The sequence below is a fragment of the Geotrypetes seraphini genome, chromosome 2 (assembly GCF_902459505.1).
Source record: "Geotrypetes seraphini chromosome 2, aGeoSer1.1, whole genome shotgun sequence".
Classification (NCBI taxonomy): domain Eukaryota; kingdom Metazoa; phylum Chordata; class Amphibia; order Gymnophiona; family Dermophiidae; genus Geotrypetes; species Geotrypetes seraphini.
This window is the reverse complement of record NC_047085.1, coordinates 125,984,183-126,004,856: the sequence shown is the minus strand read 5'-3', so window position 1 is coordinate 126,004,856 and position 20,674 is coordinate 125,984,183. Positions and strand designations below refer to the sequence as shown.

The 20,674-nt window shown below is 43.6% G+C and overlaps 1 protein-coding gene across 1 annotated transcript in view; it reads right to left on the bottom strand.

Moving 5' to 3' along the window:
* Positions 1 to 1,305: 1,305 nt before the first annotated feature.
* The window catches only part of LOC117355540 (ethanolaminephosphotransferase 1-like), a 134,912-nt gene continuing 115,543 nt past the window's right edge, over positions 1,306 to 20,674 (bottom strand). Inside the window, exons 8-10 of the mRNA XM_033934247.1 lie at positions 11,924 to 12,104; positions 6,741 to 6,923; positions 1,306 to 1,501 (exon numbers count right to left, since the gene is read on the bottom strand). Of these exons, the coding sequence (XP_033790138.1) occupies positions 1,436 to 1,501; positions 6,741 to 6,923; positions 11,924 to 12,104 (430 nt within the window). The 3' untranslated portion in view covers positions 1,306 to 1,435. The remainder of the gene's footprint in view (positions 1,502 to 6,740; positions 6,924 to 11,923; positions 12,105 to 20,674) is intronic.

Below are 20,674 nucleotides of genomic sequence, written 5' to 3'. Positions count from 1 at the left end.
GCTTTCAGGGAAGCCTACAAATCAAAGATTTCCTCTCCTGGAGCGGTTTTCCAAGTCTTCCAGCTTGGCTGCATGTTCTGCCAATCGGGTATCAAGCATGGCAAGTGCAGGTGGGCCAGTGGCAATGGAATCTTCCAGCGCTGATACTCTGCTTTCTAATTCCCCCATGCACCACATTGTATCCACTAACAGGTTTTCCAGATGCCCAAGTTGCCCGGACAGTTTAGTTAGTTGCGGTTAGTTGGGCTAGCTGATTTTCTGTGAACTCCAAAGCCAGCACTGAGGAGGGATCTGCCATCTTGTCGGGAGTGTCTTGGCTTGGCGCTTTTGATTTGGGCAAATATTTGTCCTTGCAAAGAACACAGTGTGAGAGGGAGAATCCAGACTAATAAAAAGCGGTAGAGCCAGGTAGATAAGGGTTTTCAATGTGGGGCCCAGGAGCAGCACAAAGACACAGCTGTGCTCCTCACAGCATCACGTGATCTCCTCAAAATTAAGTCTATTAAACATTCAGTATACTATATTAAAAAAATTAAAAAAAACTCCTCCCCACTTTACAAATATCAGATTTTTTGATGGGATAATATAACCAAGCAGATGTCACAGCAATTGCAGATAGTGTGGAAATCCATGATATTTGAATACCTAAATAGGAACATCAACCACAGATGTATTACTTTGCCTTTCTCATTCTTCTTAAGAGGTAAAAGGAAGATGATGATGATGAAGGGTAAGTTTCTGGCCAAGGTCAAGCACCCCAGTACAGAGGCAGGGTTGTATTCATTTTTATGACACCCTAATTTGTAACATTCTTTGTAAATCGCATTGAAGTAAGATTTTGCGATCAAATCAAAATTTTATTAAACTTGAAACTTGTACTGCATTCCTTGTCACCCCCAACTCAATTTATATAGAAACATGATGGCAGATAAAGGACAAATAGCCCATCCACAGTAACCATTATCTCTTCTTCTCTCTAAGAGATCCCATATGCCTATCCCACGCCTTCTTGAATTTAGACGCATTCTGTCTCCACCACTTCTTCCGGGAGACATACAATTCATGGAGAGATGGCTCAAAAGCTTTTAGTTACACTAACTGGTATAGCTTCCTGTGCGCAGGCCCTATTGGTGATGTCGCTTCTGCTGTGATGACTTGTATCTTGCTGTCCAGTGAGAACATCTGCTACAGGTTAGTAACTTGGTTAAATTTACACTGAAGTGTATTGTAATGCTAACAATGTTACTATTTGAACACACGGTCTTATTACTGATGCGTTCATAGAACTTGCAGAAGTGTCTGGCTTTAAAGTTGCTTAATGCTGCTTTAATAGGATCAAGAGATTTTGTGGTGATTTTGATCATTTGAATGTTGCCTTCATTGCAGGAGAGCTTGGCAGTATGTCATGATAGTTTTCTTCAGTCATAAGAAATCATTAAGATTTAGTCTGCTTCTTCAAAGAAAAGATGCAAATGTTGAAATGTCCACTCAGTTGTCTCCCCTAAAACGAAAGCAACAAGGCAGTTAAAACCAGTTCTGCTGCTAAACACCCTGTTAGTGTGTGCATTAAAGTGCTAATCACAAATATTCTCAATGGTCGAATAAAATGCAATTCAGCTGATAGGATGTTGCATTAAATGTAAAACACAAATCCTCAACAAACATTCCCAATAATCACTAAAGGAGGGGGGAAAACCCTCATACCTGAGTCATTTAGAATCATATGGCTGCAAAATGAAGAGGGAGTCAAAGTACAGACCAAACAGGAAGCCAAGGGACATATGAACATAAAAATAGCCTTACTGGGTCAGACCAATGGTCCATCAAGCCTAGTAGCCCGTTCTCATAGTGGCCAATCCAGGTCACAAGTACCTGGCCAAGGAGTAGCAATATTCCATGCTACCGATACAGGGCAAAAAGTGGCTTCCCCAACGTCTTTCTCAATAACAATGGACTTTTCCAACCCAAAATTGTCCAAACCTTTATTAAAACCAGCTATGCTATTTACTCTTACCACAACGTCTTTCAATGTGTTCCAGAGTAGAGAATGACACGGGGAAAAAAACCTGTCCCCGTCACTGCACCGTCCCCGGCCCACCATCCTCTGCACCGCCCCGTCACCGCCGTTCCCTTCACCGCCCCTGCCATCCCATTCACCACCCCGTCACCATCCCCGCAGCATCCATATAAGCCTCAGTACTGCGAAACACCATGAAGACAGAAGAGAGTCCTGCCACTACTACTACTGCACTGAGAATCTGTTTCAGTGCCTCTGCTCTGTAGTAAAAACCGAACATAAAATAAATCAATTAACTTGTCCTCCCTTTCAATGACGTGTCCCCCATGTTCACCTACAGCTCGAATCAGGTCAATTGTGCACACTAAAAATGCAGGAGGATCTGGAACGTGAGCGCAGGCAGGCAGTGATACAAAAACAGCAGACACCCGACCGACTGCACTGTTCCGCCATCTCCCTCCCTCCATCTCACCTTAGATGTAGAGTATGCCGGCTTTCTTTTTCGCCCAGCCGCATGTGCGGGTGTTCATTTGTTCAATATTCTCCTCTGATGCAACCGGAAACAGAAAGTTGCAAGAGAGGAGAAGATTGATCAATGCGAGCGGCTTGGCGAAAAAGAAAGCCGGCATACTCTACATCAGTGGTTTTCAACCTTTTTACACCCATGGACTGGCAGAAATAAAAGAATTATTTTGTGGGCCGGCAAACTACTAGGACTAAAATTTTAAAACCCTGTTTCTGCCCCATCTCCGCTAGCTCGGTCACCTCAGTAACTATAGAAAAATAGGCAAATATAGACAGCAGATATAAATTCTCAAAACTGACACATTTTGATCACTAAATTGAAAATAAAATCATTTTCCTACCTTTGCTGTCTGGTGATTGATTTAATGAGTCTCTGGTTGCGTTTCCTTCTGTCTGTGTATCCTTTCTTTCATTTCTTTCTTTCTGCACTCAGGCCCAAGAATTGTCCCTTTCTATTCCCTCCCTCTTTCCTTCCTATGTCCTTAGTGCCCCCGGTGCCACCTTCCCATGTCTTTAGTGCCCCCGGTGCCTCCTTCCCATGTCCTTAGTGCCCCTTCCTGTCTTTAGTGCCCCTAGTGCCTCTTTCCCATGTCTTTAGTGCCCCCAGTGCCTCCTTCCCATGTCTTTAGAGCCCCAGTGCTTCCTTCCCATGTCCTTAGTGCCCCTTCCTGTCTTTAGTGCCCCCAGTGCCTCCTTCCCATGTCTTTAGTGCCCCCAGTGCCTCCTTCCCATGTCCTTAAGTGCCCCTTCCTGTCTTTAGTGTCCCCAGTGCCTCCTTCCCATGTCTTTAGTGCCCCTAGTGCCTCCTTCCTATGTCCTTCTCACTGCCTTCCACACTTTGTCCCACCCCCACCCCCGAAGCTTGCCTTCCTGTGCCTGTCCACCTTTCTCCCTCCCTAGCCAAAGCCAGCCTGCTGTCTCCCTGCCGCTCAAAAAAAAAAAAAAAAAAAGCCTCCGTCCTTTTCCCCTTCTCTTACCGCCATGCTGCAGCTGCTAAAGCTGGAAGTCTTCTTTCCGACTCAATTCTGACGTCGGAGAGGACGTTCTGGGCCAGCCAGGCAGCGATTGGCTGGCCCAGAACGTCCTCTCCGACGTCAGAATTGACGTCGGATAGACTTCCTGTCGGCTTTAGTAGCTGCAGCATGGCGGTAGGAGCAGGAGAAAAGGAGAGGCTTTTTTTTTTTTTCTTCGCGCGGACCGGCAGAAATTCAACCGGCGTTGCTCTTCCAATTCAAAGGTGAGGTGGAGGGAGGGAGATGGCGGGGACCGCACGATCTTGATTGCCTCACTGCGGGTACAAGTCCATTCACCGCTCCACGGGGCGGTGAATGGCCTTGTCCCCGTCCCGCAGAGGCCACTATTTTTTCTTCCCCGTTTTGGCGGGTTACCCGCGGCTAAATGCAGCTAGCCGCGGGTAACCCGCCACCGTGTCATTCTCTATTCCAGAGCTTAACTATTCTTTGAGTGAAAAAAACATTTCCTCCTATTGGTTTTAAAAGTATTTTCCTATAACTTCAAATTCTGAACAATCAAAAAGCAAATTTATTGAAGGACCTACACAGTCCATGTTTCGGCATGTCCACCTGCAGCAGGGGTCATTCAATGCAATCCACACACAGATTATCCAAATACCTAATACTGAGGTGTGCTCAACAAGCAAAATCTTTGGTGTAGCGAGAATAAGAATGAAAAGTGCACACATACATATTATGGCCACTTTTCGTTCTTATTCTCACTACGCCAAGAATTCTGCTTGTTGAGCACACCTCAGTATTAGATATTTGGCTAATCTTTGTGTGGATTGCATTAAATGACCCCTTCTGCAGGTGGACATACCAAAACATGGATCGAGTCAGGTCCTTCAATAAATTTGCTTTTTGATTGCTCGGAACTTTAAGGCCCTTTGTGATTGAATGTATAACATCAATGATCCAAGAAGCCTCCTTTATATTTTGTGTGATTAAACTTATTTTATACATGAATCATTCTCCAATGTGTGTTGTTCAGTATTTATAATGTCTCAGCTCTTCATTACCTCCCTTGCTTGTTCATACCTGTTTGCCATTTTAGCTTCTTTGAGGTATTAAACTTATGGAGAGACAAAAATAGTTTGACATTAGTAAAGTCAACAATATGATGCAAAATGACTGAGAACTGAGGTCTTTTTTTTTCCCTTTATTAAGGTAGTTTGGTTATTGGGAATCTTTCATTCCTGTCTTTGGATTTGCATTAAATGTTAAATATGTCAGGATATGTTAAAAAGGTATAAAAGTACAGTATATAGACATTACAGCCTTTACTATACACAGCAAAAATGGACGTGAAGAAGTCCTTCCATAAAACAAGATGTGATAGGCTCCTGGCTAGCTTCGCAGTATCTTTTCAATGAGAGCCTAATTAATCCAAGAGTGTGTTTAAATGTAGCTGATGGGAGGACATTTTAGAGCCTGAGCCATACGGGTGTTACAGGTTGCGCAGTGTGACATATGGGAGCACTTAATGGAGTTGTAGCTGTTTTGTGAAACACCAGATGAAAATCCCCTTCCAATTAAGTGTGTGTATCCCTGGTAGATTGTTTACTTGCAGTGGCCAATATATCCTGTATAGGCAACGGGAAGCTAATTTTCATGCTGCCAGGGCTAGAACTTTGAGGTCTGGATGAAGTGTACCAATATTTGAAACCTGTATGAAGGAAGAGCTGAGAGTCTGATGAGGCAAACAGGATGTTGTGAGAATCACGCTGGACTACTTTTGAAAATTGTGCAGTGTCTTTGTTGTGTCAGGGATTGTGGGATAAGTGTAAAAAAGGTGCCATGTCCATTTTACGGGCCATGACCTCTCACTAGTTATTCCTGGAATGGATACAGGGAAAAAGACGTAGTGTTGCATTTGCAGTTCTAGTGTTTTACTATGTTCTTAGGGTATTTCATTATGAATTGTGCTGACATTTTATCATATGCTGTGTATGTTTTACTCTGTTGGTTTTTTTTTCCCCATTTATTAAATCTTTCTTCATTTTAAAACTAGCACAAAGTGCAACATATCAATCAATCAATCAATTAACACAATAGAGAGCACTCAATTCCTTCAATTGATACAATGAATACATATCCTCCTCCCCCTTCCCACCACCCTTCCTAAAAGTGTAAAAACACTTAGGGCTCCTTTTACTAACATGCGCTAGGGCTTTAATGCACGGAATAGCGCGCTACAGTGCCGCATGTGCTAGACCTTAATGCCAGCATTGAGTTGGCGTTAGTTCTAGAAGCGTAGCACTTCAGTAAAAGGAGCCCTTCATATAATGCAAATGATCAAGATAAACAACCTTGCAATGAAATAATAAATTAATTACATATCCCCTCCCTCCCACCCACCCATCCTGGATGTGCAGAATCAAAGGGCGAAACTAATAATCAATTCTTACAAAATTTTGTTAATGGGTCCCAAATTTCCTTGAACTTCTTATAATGTCCCAAATGCTTACTCTGTAGTTTTGATATGTACATTACACACACTTTATCATATTGCTATTACTAGGATTTAATTTGCCCCTCCTAGTTTACTTCACTGTTCTGTATTTTACACTGTCATTTGGTCATTTTATTCTTATGCTGTTTCTGTAATGTAAGTCGTTCATGTTAAAGCTATACTCCTTCCATCCAAGGCAATGCGTATTTCTCCAAAAGGCATGGAATGTTACTATTTGGGTTTCTTCCAGGAATTGGATTGGCTACTATTCGAAACAGGGCTAGATGGACTATTGATCTGACTCAGTATGGCTTGTTCTTATGTTTTAATAAATATTGATAAAATAATGTCGGTTATCTACAGCGGTGAAAAAAACCTCTGGACTATGTGTGAGCTTTTTCCCTCCGCCCTTCATGTTCAGCACAGCTAAGGAAAAAATTAGAGGAGCTAAGGAGACACCTGCACCATGGGGGTTGTGCATACTCAGAGCTTTATGCTAATACTGAACTCAGGGTCAGCCTCTCCCTCCCCCTACTCTCAGGTGACATCACACACTTACGTGCCTAATTCAATCCTGCATGGAGTATCCCAGCTACTGAGACAGGTAGCGTACCGCACTTTCCGCTTAAGTGAACTCTGGTGTTAAACAGTACCCAGTTTAAGTTAAACTGGGACTGGATTCTATGTTAAGAAGTTAGTCAGTGAAACATTGAATGCACAATATGTTTACCACAGAAATTCCATAGTGCACGTGTGCTGCTGTGACAAAAGCTGAAAGGGCTCCAAGTGCCAATTCTTCAAACCTTCCCAGCAGTCGTGTAACTGCTGCACAGATTACCATAGTCAGTGGAAACAGGAGCCAGTGAAATGCTTCTGATCTGGTGTTGGTCATCTGAGAAATTATCACTCTGCACTATTGAAAAAAAACTAGTTTCATTATAAAAATATTGGTAATGGCAAAAATAATTAAGAGAAATATAAGCATAGTTGATCCTTTGTTGTGAGGAATTAAAAGGAAAGCTGAAGATCAAGTGTGGTCTGTGGCATTACAATTGGGAAGAATTTGGACAAGTAGACCTTTCCATTATCTATACCAGGGGTGTCCAACCTTTTGGCTTCCCTTGGCCGTATTAGCCGAAAAAAATGTTTCTGGGGCCACACAAATGCGCAAACGCTGCAGCAACACAGAGGAGGGAGCCGGCAAGACGGTAAACACCCTGGGGCAGCAGAGGAAAACAACGCCCTCGACTGGGGCCGCACAAAATACTTCATGGGGTCACATGCGGCCCTTGGGCCGCAGGTTGGACACCACTGATCTATACACTACAAGGACTTGCATTTTGAGCTTTGCTCCTTCAGTGGCAGCATGCAGGGCAATTCTATAAATGGTACTTACAATTGTGTAAGCAAATTCGGGTGTGCCCAATTTTAAGTGTACATTTAATTAAGCCTGTTAGTAACAATAATTGGGCACTAATTGACAATACTTTGGATTTATTTGTTGCAGGTTTGTGGATCTCGGAAACCTGCAACAAGCATGATGCCAGCTGCGGAAAACCTGAGAGGAGAAGTTGGATTTACGCATGCATCTTCCTAATAAATATTCTATAAAGATGTGCACATAAACCCTATAGTGCGCAACTGAAATGGGGGCATGGGTGGGTTGGAGTGTTCACTAAGATGACCACACTTTTATACAAATTTGGGGGAGCCTTGTCTAATTTAGAAGTGGGGATTTACACCATAGTTCAGCTGCTGTAAATTCTCACACCTAAAAGATGGGTATGGATCCTGGTACTGCGTGCTATTCTATAAATGGCAACCACCTCAGAGCATCGTTTCTAGAATAGCGCTTGGTGTGCATTTTTTTGGGGCACCATTTGCTGAATTTAATTCATGGTGTGGTAGGGTACTTTTAGTGAGTTTCCTCACTTGGATCTCTATGCTGTGAAATTTAGAAGTGTGCAAATTGTGCACATCAGTAAATCTTTGTGAGACACAAATAGGTCTCCCTTCTAAGCTGTCTTCGGTAACAATTTTGCAACCTGAGTGAAATAAAATGTCATGAATCAGGGTAAGCTCTTTGAATTGTGGTTTTGTCATTTGTCCGCCATTACATCCAGTTTCTGTCCTATCCCACCGCGTACTCATTGGCTAGCTGTGGGGAAACCTAAGGACATTAGCGTACATTGTGCCTTTTGTATGTTTAAGAATGTTTGCATGCAAGTTTGACCTTTTTACGCTTTTACATACTCATAAAATCAAATTGCTAAATCTAACATATTATGTCCTAGGGTTACAAGACGTCCAGGAAAACCTGGACACGTCCTCTTTTTAGAGGAGTGTCCGGGTTCCCGGTCGGACTTTCCAAAACATGGCAGTTTGTCTGGGTTTTGGAAAGCCCAGATAATAATAATAATAATAATTTTATTCTTATATACCGCCATACACGGAGAGTTCTAGGCGGTTTACATCAGTTACAGTAGTATCTGAGTTGACACGCAGATTTACAAACAGTTTGAACAATTTTAAACAATTTATCAGATAAAAACAAATGTTAAAGCAGGGTTTACAGCATTTTATCATGAATTTATCCGATATAAATAGTTTATCGGATATAAGCAGTGTTAATCGAACTTTACAGAGGATGACTGGCGGAGGGGAGATAGGGGAGAGGGGAGCAATTAAGGGGAGGAGAAGAGCGGGGGCGGGTGGGGGGGCGTGTAGTAATGTAAGCGGGGGGGGGGGGTTGTTAGGGGTCTTGTTTGCCGAATAGGTAGGTTTTGAGTGATTTTCTGAAGCCGAGGTAAGTGGGGGCCTCGAGTATCATTTGTGCAAGCCATGGGTTGAGCTTAGCTGCTTGGAAGGCGAAGGTTTTGTCTAGGAATCTTTTAAGATGGCAGAGTTCTGTCCACATCTGGAGGACCACTGAGCATGCGCAGATGACGTTGCACACATCCGCACGTGCTCGAGGCCCTCCAGACACGACCGGAGCTTGTCAGGGAAGATGAGGCTTTGAGGGGGTCGGGCTGGGGGCAGAACTGGATGGGGGATGGGAGCGGGATAGAGCGAGACCATGCGTCCAGGTTTCTGAAGCTCCAAATATGGTAACCCTATTACTCCTATATAGCAGCCCAGTATCTTTCATGATGCATAGCTAAATACTGTCAGGCTTATTCAGGTACAAACTTAGATTGTGAGCCCTCCAGACAGAAAGTACTGTACCTAAATGTAATTTACCCTGAGCTACAACTGGAAAAGGCGCGAGCCAAAATCCAAATAAATAATGCAATTGGCCCTTTTAAATCTTCTGTACAGCATACTGTATGTTGCATTCATGTGATTGCCATGCTTGGAAGCATTGCACTGCATATTTACAGATCAAATGTCTAATATTACTATTTTAATCTGATAGCAAAAAGTAACTGTTATGTCATAAGAACATAAGAATAGTCTTACTGGATCAGACCAATGGTCCATCAAGCCCAGTAGCCTGTTCTCACAGTGTCTAATCCAGGTCACTAGTACCTGGCCAAAACCCGAGAGGGAGAGGACGTGGATAGAAATGGAGAAGAGGAGAGACACTGAAGGGTTAGGAAAGAGAAGCTGGGGGAAGGGAGGAATAGAAAGAAGGGAGATGTTGAATGGGAGGGAGAGGGGGAGGAAAATGGAAGAGGGAAAGGATAGAGTTAATGAAAGACGGGAATAAAAGGAAGGAAAATTGGAGGTCTGGTGTGAGTGAAAAGAGGAGGAAAGCTTTAGGTAGACACAGTAAGGGGCGGAAGACTGAAGACGGGATTGCAAGAGTGAATAAAAGAGAAAAGTAAGTGGAAGAAAGCTTAAAGTAAAAAATCTATGTTGGAGAAGGATGAAGTAGAGTGCATGATGACAGAGGAAAGTAGAGATTGGGAACATCACGATTATGAAAATTACCGTAAATGGCCAGACAACCAAGCTAGAAAAAAATAATTTTATTTTTAAGATAAAGCAGTGTGATAGTCATGTTATTCCACTCTAATAAAAATATAGAAAAAAGGTGATAAATTTTTATTAGACTAACTTCATACATTTTTTAACTAGATTTGGAGGCAAAAAACCACCTCCTCAGATGAGGACAGTAGCACATTCTGAAGAAGGAGTTTATGGTCTCTGATAGCTAATTGAAAAATGTATTAAATTAATCCAATATAACAGTAACAGTATTATTTTCCATTTTTACTTTTATTTTGTAATGTGATTTATAATATATCAGTTTGGTGAAATTTAAGCTTGCTATCTTTAAATATTTTGCACAATCCCTGTGGGCTGCATGATGTTCTTTTCTCTTTCTGTGGCACTGCACTGAATGTAGTCAGGCTTCTTGGAGGTTCAGTTTAACTCAGACATTCTTGCTTGCTTTAGAGGCTGAGAGAAATGAGTTTCCTTGGCTGTTTACCCATACATTCTGGTCTCCTTATCTCAAGAAAGATATACCGGCACTAGAAAAGGTTCAAAGAAGAGCGACCAAGATGATAAAGGGGCTGGAACTCCTCGTATGAGGAAAGATTAAAAAGGTTAGGGCTCTTCAGCTTGGAAAAGAGACGGTTGAGGGGAGATATGATTGAAGCTTGGAAAAGAGACAGCTGAGGGGAGATATGATTGAAGTCTACAAAATCCTGAGTGGAGTAGAATGGGTACAAGTAGATTGATTTTTCACTCTGTCAAATTTCTGGGAAATACTCAGAGAATAGTTAAGCTCTGGAACGCATTGCCAGAGGTTGTGGTAAAAGCAGATAGCGTAGCTGATTTTAAGAAAGGTTTGGACAAATTCCTGGAGGAAAAGTCCATAGTCTATTATTAAGACATGAGGGAAGCCTCTGTTTGCACTGGATCGGTAGCATGGAATGTTGCTACTCTTTGGGTTTTGATGGACCATTGGTCTGACCCAGTAAGGCTATTATGTTCTTATCCACAGCTCCTCTGCATCTGTGGATGATTTGGGATCCTTAATGGGGTTCAGGAGGCAGGAGTGGCAACAGATCACTGTGATGATCCCTCAGTGTGTTGTATTTTCAAATCAGCTTCCAATTCCCATGTCATTTCTGACAATATTTCTACGTTGAAGTTCAATACCCAGCAGCCCTCCTCCTCGCAGTGCTCCGTCATGGGTGGCACTAATGCACAGATGAACATTTTTCCTGCTCATCCAGATTTCACCTCCATAATTACTGACCAATGGGAGTCACCTGAGGGCTCTATAAAGGTGGCCAGAGCTATCTCTAGGCTCTGTCCTATGGCTCTGGGCTACCAGCAGCTGTTTGTACAGCTGAAGGTAGATTCCACTCCACCTTCACTAGGGAGGGAGGTGCGCTTGTTCACTTGCACTACTGTGATGCTAAAGGATGCACAGGACTGTAAGGTGGATGTGGTCCTTAAAAGACAGTTTGAAGTGCTGGCTTTGGGTGTCAAAGCTGCAGCTGTGCTTCCTTCGTGGCACAGACTAGTTCCTCGGAGCTTGGGGATTCCTGTCCCCATGTTTAAGATGGGAGTGAATTATGTAGAACTAAAAAAAATGCGGCTTTCAGGGGCACGGCTTAGGGTGGAACGGGGTGGGGGTAGGGGCAGGCCATGCATCTGGGATTTTATCAAACAAAATATGGTAACCCTAATTTTGTTGGACTTACTCGATGGTAGTTAACAGCCATGGCCCTGACTTCCAACTGTCACACTCCCACAGTCAAAGCAAATTACAGCAGCATGCTGCAACCAGTAGAACAACTCTGATGGCTAAATCTGAATGGAAAATATTGCAAGGTGAGGAAAGTTAAACTGCATATGATCAAAAGGACTACTAGCAAAAGCCAGAAGTTAAGATTTCTTTAAGGATGTACATAAAAACACATTTTAAAAAGTATCCCATAGTCTGATACTCACAGTTATATTTGAAAAAGCAACACCAACAATCCATAAGAATAATCTAGGCTGTTTAGTTAATATATCACAAGGCGATAAAGCCATCCATACACTTAGAAGAACAAATAATAGGCAAGGAGAGACCAGTGGCAGAAAGCCTTCATACAGCGATTCAGTCTTCAGCGTGTTTCCCAAATAAGCCCTACAGACATAAAATAAATCAAATATTTGGCAATAGTTCTTCATTGAGTAAAGCACACATAATTATTTGGTAACACAGGCTTCACCAATTTGTCACACGTGGTTTCAACGTTTGAATGGATACAAAGAGATTATTTGTTTTCTCAACAGGCTCTGTATTATGGAAGATTATTAGCTAATTATCTTAAAGCAAAAAAAAAAAAGAAAAGTAAAGATTGTGGCCATTAAAGATGAAAAAGGTAAAATTCATACCCATATTGGAAATGTTTTAAGATAATTTTTGGATTATTATAAAGCTTTATATTCTTCTGAGCTTTATTCAAATAAAAAAATTGAAGGAAGAGAATTTTTAAACTTAATGGGTCAAAAATTCCCACGGATGTGAAAGAAAAACTTGAGGCGCCTATATTATGTACAGAACCCCAGTCAGCATTGAAATCTCTCAGAGTTGGATCCGCTCCGGGTAGTGATCTCGAGTCTCGTGAGAATCTCGGAGGGGGTGAGATCCAGAAGGCCTTGAGCATGTGCAGATGCTCAAGGCCCAGCAGCAGCCCAGCAGAAATCCAGCAGCAGGCACTTTTTAACACCGGCGGCGCACGAGTAAGGACAGAGCCGGTCAGGGGGGGGGGGGAGGGAGGAGGCAGCGATCGCGAAGGAAGGGAGCAGCGCCAGTGGCCTCAGGGGGAGCAATACTGCCGGTTCCCGGGGTCGAATCGGGTGGGGGCTCGCAAATTGAGTCAATGCTCAGTTTGCGAGTTACAGTTTGCTCAAGTGTTTTGCTCGTCTTGCAAAACACTCGCAAACCGCGTTACTCACAAACCGAGGTTTGACTGTACTTTAAATCATAACACATCTGCTGGTCATGTCACAGAGCTGAAAAGGAGGGGGGAGATCTCCCTCCCCGCAATACACACAAAGGCAGCTGAGACCCCTATGCCTAGGATTATCGGGATTGCCATTTAACTCGGAGAACAGAACAGCCTGATTCAAAGTATAATAACTGACCCCAGATGGGTGGCAATGTTCTTATCTAATTCTGTCCTCTAGTATTTAGCACTGTTTTTCTAAAATTGTTGCATTTTTTTTTCATTTTATTTGAAATATCTTTAGTGACCTATCAGCCACTTGTATACAAAATGCTACTCGCGGGACGAGAACTGACAGGCAGCCATTCGGAGCGTAGGAAATGGAAAAAGCACACGCCTGCCTCCTGCACTGCTGTGCCGCTGATGCTGCCGGAAGAGAGCAGTGGAACCCAGGCAGGAGAACGGAAAGCATGCTGGACTGCCGGGATGCTAAAAAAGGTACTGGGGTGGGGGAGGGAGTGCCTGCCTGTCTGCCTTTGCCTTTGGGCTGGCTGGCTTGGGACTAGCTGTCCGGGTTGAATTGGGCCTGGCTGGCCAGGTTGACTGTGGTTGGCTGTTTGCTTTTGGGCTGGCTGGCCTAGGACTGGCTGGCTGGCCGGGTTGACTGGGGGCTGGCTGGCTTGGGGGATGGGTTGGCTGGTTGGCTGGCTGGCTAGCTGGCTTGGCACTGGCTGGGGGTTTGGGAGCTGGCTGGCTGGCTGCTACTAGACGTGCCTATTATTAGACATGCCCACCACTAGATGTGCCCTATACCCTGTCCCAGCCTACTACTAAACTACCAGAGGGGGGGACAGAGTACTGGGCACACCATTTGGTTCAGAATTTCTTTTCTTGATTTTTCCTCCTCTAGAGGTGGGTGCGTCTTATGGTCAGGTGCGTCTTATGGAGCGAAAATACAGTAGGTTAAATGTTCAATAAAAGTATTTAAACATCTAGGTATTGTCAACATTTTTGCCTGGAGGGGAATATTGTGTACTGTAACAGCAGCTTCTATTCTTGGTTCTGCCCTGTGCATCTCCCTAATGTTCACAATACAATCTTAGGTCATCTGTAACAAGATTGCCCACCTCTCTAGCCTCCCCAGACCTGGCCTCCATAAACTATTCCTCCCTCCTAGCAGGAGGAGAGAAGTGCTTTCCTCCTGCTATCATAACTGTAAAATTGGTGGGCTGCTCAATACTACTTCACATCCCGACATGTACATTGGCAGAACTGGAATCATTTTGATGGCGATAGGCAAGACAACAGGAGGTCAAGAACTTCTCCTTCTGCCTGCAGAGGATATGAGTGGGTCAGGTGGACTTCAAGGACATGTGGGAAACATTGCTGGAGGCACAGCAGAGTTCTTCAAGTCTGTGTGGGTTTGTTGTATGTGAAAGGCAGGTACACAATCGGAATCTAAATTGCCTTTTTGTGTTGAAGTGGTTAACACGGTGACCCTGTAAAGCAGGGCTGGCATTCTAATATTTTCTCTCGCACTCCTATATCATTAATTTTCTCACCACTACATGGCTATAAGAGCTTGTTTTCCCTCTTATTTAAATAATTAGCATGTGTTTAATGTTGTCCCAAATTACATAGCAGCAAATTTTCTGGTGCACCACCAACTTAAGTAGTCTGCCTATAGCGTTTGCTGCAGAAAGGAAAAAGCAGGAGATTGTGTGACTCTGAGCATCCCTGGGGCCAGGGGGGACACGATAGTGAAGGAACAGAGAAATGTACATCTCAGGAGCACAGACTCCCAACCCCACTTTCTTCTTTGCTTCAGCTTCCCTGAACAAGTGAGTCACTGTCCACCTATGTGGTATGCTTTTTGCATTGTGGTCTTCACACCAGTTTTCAAAATGAAAATATGTACCTGCAAAGACTTGAAACTACTTCTTTGGTGGGTACGTTTTGATAACGAAAAACTAGAGTGTTGCAGTAATTGGTTCCGTAACTTAATTCCTGAGAGCAATTCTCTTTATAGGGGAACAGCAGCAGGTGCACTTTTATCCACACAGCTTGAGAAATAGTAACATGGGTAAATGGCTTTTGAAACTTGTCCTCTCGTTAATTATGGTGGTGTGTGTCTTAATTTATTAAACTAGAAAGACCAACTACTGGTAACTCATTAAGAGTCCCTATGACAGCTGTCAAATTCTTAGTTTAACTTTTTTTTTGAGATAATTCACGACACTTTTTCCACATGTGCTTTAGAAACATTTCTTCACTGAAAAGCTCTGGTGCTAAAGCCAATAGCGCAAACCTAATAGTGCGACAAAAGCGCAGAAACTTGAATAACCAATGCTGAAAGCAAATGACATTCAAATTTTGTGTGTGTTATTAAACCAAAGGCAAGAGGGAGGAATATGCCTGGTGAATGCGTACAAAAGTTTCATGGTAAGCACAGCTCCTGTGTGCACGCACACATTGGCGCCTTTCTGCTGCACCTCTAAATATATTGTATATACTCAAATATAAACTGAGATTTTTCAGCACAAAAAATGGCCCAACAATTGGGATTTCTGTTTATATATTTGAGTCCCATCTAGCCACCCCCCTCCCGGACCAACTGTGGGCCTCCAGTACTGCCCTGGTGGTCCAGTGGTATGGGGAGCCAGAGCTCCCTCCCTCCCTCCCTGTGACTTTGCCTCTGCAACTAACCAGGCCACCCCCCTCCTCTCCTGGCCCCCCTGCAGGCCTACATTAGGTGGTCCAGTGGTGATGCGGACGAAGTAGGAGCAATCCTACGATCCATAGTGTAAAAAAAATGGCTGCCATGAGTTCCTTTGACAACCTTCTCGAGACATCAGAAATTCAGAAATCTTCTCTTCAAAACTGTGGTCTTCACTAATTTTTGAAGTGGGGGCCACTTTGAATCCAAATGAGCTGAAGGTGAATCACAAAATGTCTTCCTATGAGGGGCCATGACACTGCTTACTAGCCAGTGACAGCAACATCTATCCCTTCAAGCCTACTTTTTAATTATTCATTGGGGTATCCTCAAGAAGGTAAGCATTTCCATGCACTATCTTATTCTGTTGAGAAATGCCTTGTCCTTCAAGCATACAGTCTTTCCCCAATTGACCTCCTGCTTTCTGTCACAAGCTTGGGAAGAGAGGCAGACAGTAATGAAGAAAAAAAACAGAATGATTACATTACATTACATTACATTAGGGATTTCTATTCCGCCATTACCTTGCGGTTCAAGGCGGATTACAAAAGGTTAGTTTAAAAAAACAGAGTTACAATGATTAGCTAGAGAGGTAAGTTGTGGATCTTATAAACATTTAGCGGGTTGTTGAGGGTGAGGTGGTTTGTAAAAGAGTTAATAGGTGGTCATAGTGGAGGTTCTTTTGTTATTATTAGTGCAGTAATGAGTAGATCAAATGTCAGTTTTAGAGTTACTAAGAGGTCGTGATGTTATTGCTGCTTCAGGAATTTCTTGAAAAGTGTGGTTTTTATTTCTTTTCTGAACGTCCTATAGTCTGGGGTGGTCATCAGAAGGTTGGAGATCTGGTTGTCCAGCCTTGCGGCTTGAGTGGCTAGGAGGCCGTCGTGTAGTTTTGTTCTTTTTACTTCCTTGATTGGGGGGGGTATGAATGGGGAGTGTGTTTTTCTGTGTCTGGTAGTGGGTGCTTGGATGAGGCGATTGTTCAAGTATGATGGGCTGTCTCCGTGTAGGGTTTTAAATAATATGCAGTAGAATTTGAATTGGATTCTTTCTTGGATTGGAAGCCAATGTGAGTTGATGAAGGCTTCAGTGATGTGGTCATGTTTTTTCAATGAGTAGATGAGTCTCAAAGCTGTATTTTGGATTGTTTGGAATTGTCTTATCGTAGTTGCAGGGCAAGGAAGGAAGAGGATGTTGCAGTAGTCCAATATACCTAGTATTAGGGATTGTACTATAAGTTGGAATTGTGTTCTTTCAAAGAATTTTCGGACTTGTCTCAGATTTCTCATGATTGCGAATGATTTCTGAATTGTTTTATTTATTTGCGGTTGCATAGTGCAGCATCTGTCTATGGTCATGCCAAGTAGTTTTATGGTGGTTTGGATGGGATATTTGATTGCGTTTATATCTAAGTTGGTTGTGGTTTGGACCTTGTCATTTTCGAGGAGGATGAATTTGGTTTTGTCTTGGTTGAGTTTAAGTTTGTGATTTTTCATCCAGGTTGTGACTGTTTCAAGTGTTTGGTGAAGTTTGTCTGTCATGGTAGGTTTAGAATGATCGTATGGGATGAGGATGGTGATGTCATCAGCATAACTATAGGTGGTTATGCCCAGATTGTTCAGATGCGTTCCTAGAGAAGCAGTGTAGAGATTGAAGAGGGTAGGAGATAGTGGAGATCCTTGTGGTACGCCGCAGGGGTTTGACCAGGATTCTGACTTTTCTTTGTTTGATTTTACACTGTAGGTTCTGAGTTTTAGGAATCCTTCAAACCAAGAGTATACTTTATCTGAGATGCCTATTGCGTCTAAGATCTGTAGAAGGATGTTGTGATCCACTAGGTCGAATGCCGCAGTTAGGTCCAGTTGTATGAGAAGCATTTTTTTCCCTGTACTAAGGTGTTGTCTGACGGTATCCATAAGGGAGCCTAGTAGTGTCTCTGTACTGAAGCCTGATTGCATGGGGTGGAGTAGGTTGTGGTCATCTATGTAATCGGTGAGGAGTTTGGCTACTAGGCCTTCTATAATTTTGACATATAGCGGAATTGAGGCTATAGGTCTAAAGTTAGATGGGTGGTTTTGTGATGAAGGCTTCCTCAGAGGTCTCCAGGGGCCACCACAGGCCTTGAATTAAAGACCACTGCTTCAAAATCTTCAATGCCACTCCTGAGCTGGCACTAAGTTTTTAGTGTTAGGGCTGTACTTTCATCTGAGCATTGGATAGGGATGCCAAGTGAACTCATTAATATCTATTTGAATGCATTTACATATAATTTGCAGCCATCTTTGGCATGCACATTGATATTTGTGCTAGAGCCCTCTGAATATTCTGCTAGTTTGGCACAAATCACCTTTACCACTGGCTTTAGATTTTGAACACACCTTTACCACTGGCTTTAGATTTTGAGCATTGGCCCTCGAGTAAATAAATTTACCAACCTACCAATGTTCCCTTTAAACTGTGCGGCTGCATGGCCGCGTACCTCTTTTGAAGATGCTGTGCCACAATTTAGGACTGCTGCCCAGAAGCAGCACTTCCTCCACCTCCCTCCTACTGCCATCCTGGCTGCTTCTGTTGCTTCTCTAAACAAGCAACAGCCACAGCAAAACAGGACACCTCGCTCTCCCTCTGGCTGCACTTGCAGCCTCAATATGATCAGCTGTTGGCTCTGACCTGGAACCAGAAGAGGATGGCGGAGGTGCTTGACTGGAAGTTATGTGGACTAAAGCTGCTATTGTGGCCCCGCAGAAGAGTGGCTATTTTGCCACTGCTGCTGCACTCCGGAAGAGCATTCCAGCTCTCCACCACCACTCTATTCCCTCTCTTTCCATCCAGTGTCTTCTTCTTTCTCACCTCCCCCCTCTTCATCAGATCTCCCTCCTGTTTCGTCCCCACCTGACACCACCCCAGCACTGGCTGGGGTGGTGTCAGGTGGGGACGAGACAGGAGGGGTATAGATGGAGGGAAACAGAGGCCTGGATGGAAGAGGGAAGAGATAGGAGGGAGATGTGATAAAAGGTGGGAGGAGGTGCGATAGAGGAAAAAAAAAACTGGATGGAAAGAGAGAGGGGAGAGACACTAGGACAGGGGAACCCACACTTTTTGGGCTTGCGAGCTACTTTTAAAATGACCAAGTCAAAATGAACTACCAACAATAAAATTTAAAAAAAACACAAAGCACACTGTACGCAGAGAAAATATTAATTATTCGGGGGGGGGGGGGGAGGTTCAAAAAGGTCAAGGCAGATGATTTTAAAATATGCAATGTCACCTCAGTAACAACCATACAAAAATAGACAAATATGCCCCTTCCCCTTTTACTAAACCGCAATAGCGGTTTTTAGCACAGGGAACTAAGCTGAATGCCCCACACTGCTCCTGACGCTTATAGGCTCCCTGTGCTAAAAAACGCTATCGCGGTTTAGTAAAAGGGGGCCATGGTGCAAAATATAGACAGCAGATATAAATTCAGACACATTTTGATCACTAAATTTAAAATAAAATCATTTTTCCTACTTTTGCTGTCTGGTGATTTTATTAGTCTCTGGTTGCACTTCCTTCTTCTGACTGTAAATCCAATATTTATTTATTCCTGCCTTTCTTTCTTTATGCCTCCTGCATGCTTCCTCTCCTCCAGACCTCATTCCATTCTCCAACCAACATCACTCTCTGGCCCTCCATGAATCCAACTTGTTCTTCCTCTCTCCCTGCCCCCTCCCCTTTCTTTCTCTCTCTCTCCCTGCCCTCCTTTCTTTCTTTCTGTCTTTCTCTCTCCCTGCCCCCTTTCTTCAAGAACATAAGAATTGCCGCTGCTGGGTCAGACCAGTGGTCCATCGTGCCCAGCAGGGCAGCCCTTAGGTCAAAGACCAGTGCCCTAACTGAGACTACTCTTACCTGCGTACGTTCTGGTTCAGCAGAAACTTGTCTAACTTTGTGTGTCTTTCTTTCTCTCTCCCTTGCTCCAGACCCTCCCCCCCAGCCAAGCCACTTCTGCTGATTTCTCCCTGCTTCCCTGACACTAGGCCAGGCATGTTCAAAGCATCAGGCCCACAAGCCTTTCCCCCTGACATCAATTCTGACATCGGAGAGAAAGTTCTGGGCCAGTCAGGCAGCGATTGGCTGGCCCGGAACTTCCTCTCCGACATCAGAATTGAACTCGGGGGGGAAGGCTGTGGGCCCGGTGCTTGTACGCGCCAGGCCTGGCGTTGGGGAAGCAAGGAGAACAGAATGCAAAGGCAACACAAGTCTATCACAGAGCCTGGGATGGGCTCCGCAATCGATTCGCATTGCCTTTGCGATCTACTGGTCGATCACAATCGACCTTTTGGGCACCCCTGCACTAGGAGATACTGATGGAAAGGGAGAGGGGACAGATGCTTTATAGAAGTGGAAGGGAAGACAGAGGGCAGTTACTGGATGAAAGAGGGCAGATAGTGTGGGGAACAGACAAAGGTGGGAGATGATAGAAGGGGGAAGGTGAGAGGCTAGATGGAAAGGAGAGGAGGCACAACAAATGCTGTATGAAAGTGGGGGAGAGACAAGAGAGGCTGCCGACACTGGATGGTAGACAGACAAGAGTAAGATATGGATGGAAGGGGAGAGAGAGAAAGAGAGGGGGCAGATGCTGTATAGAAGTGGGGAAGATTCTGGATAGAACAGAGGCGAGAGAGAGCAAATATTGGGGATGGGAGGTGCTGCAAACCACAGATTGGTAACAACACATTTGAAAAAAGTAAATAGCCAGACTACGAAGGTAGAAAAAAGAATTTTATTTTTAGTTTAAAGTAGTGTTGTAGCTGTGTTAATAAACAATAAGCAAAAATATGTAGAAAACGGAAATAAGGTGTTAACCTTTTTATTGGATTAATCTTAATACCTTTTTGACTAACTTCAGAGACTAAAACATCCTTCCTCAGGTGAGGACAAGATACCATAATAGCAGTATACTATCCTGACCTGAGGAAGGAGATTTGGGCCTCTGAAAGCTAACTGAAAAATTCATTTAGGGCTCCTTTTACTAAGCTGCGATAGCGGTTTTAGCGTTAGTTCTAG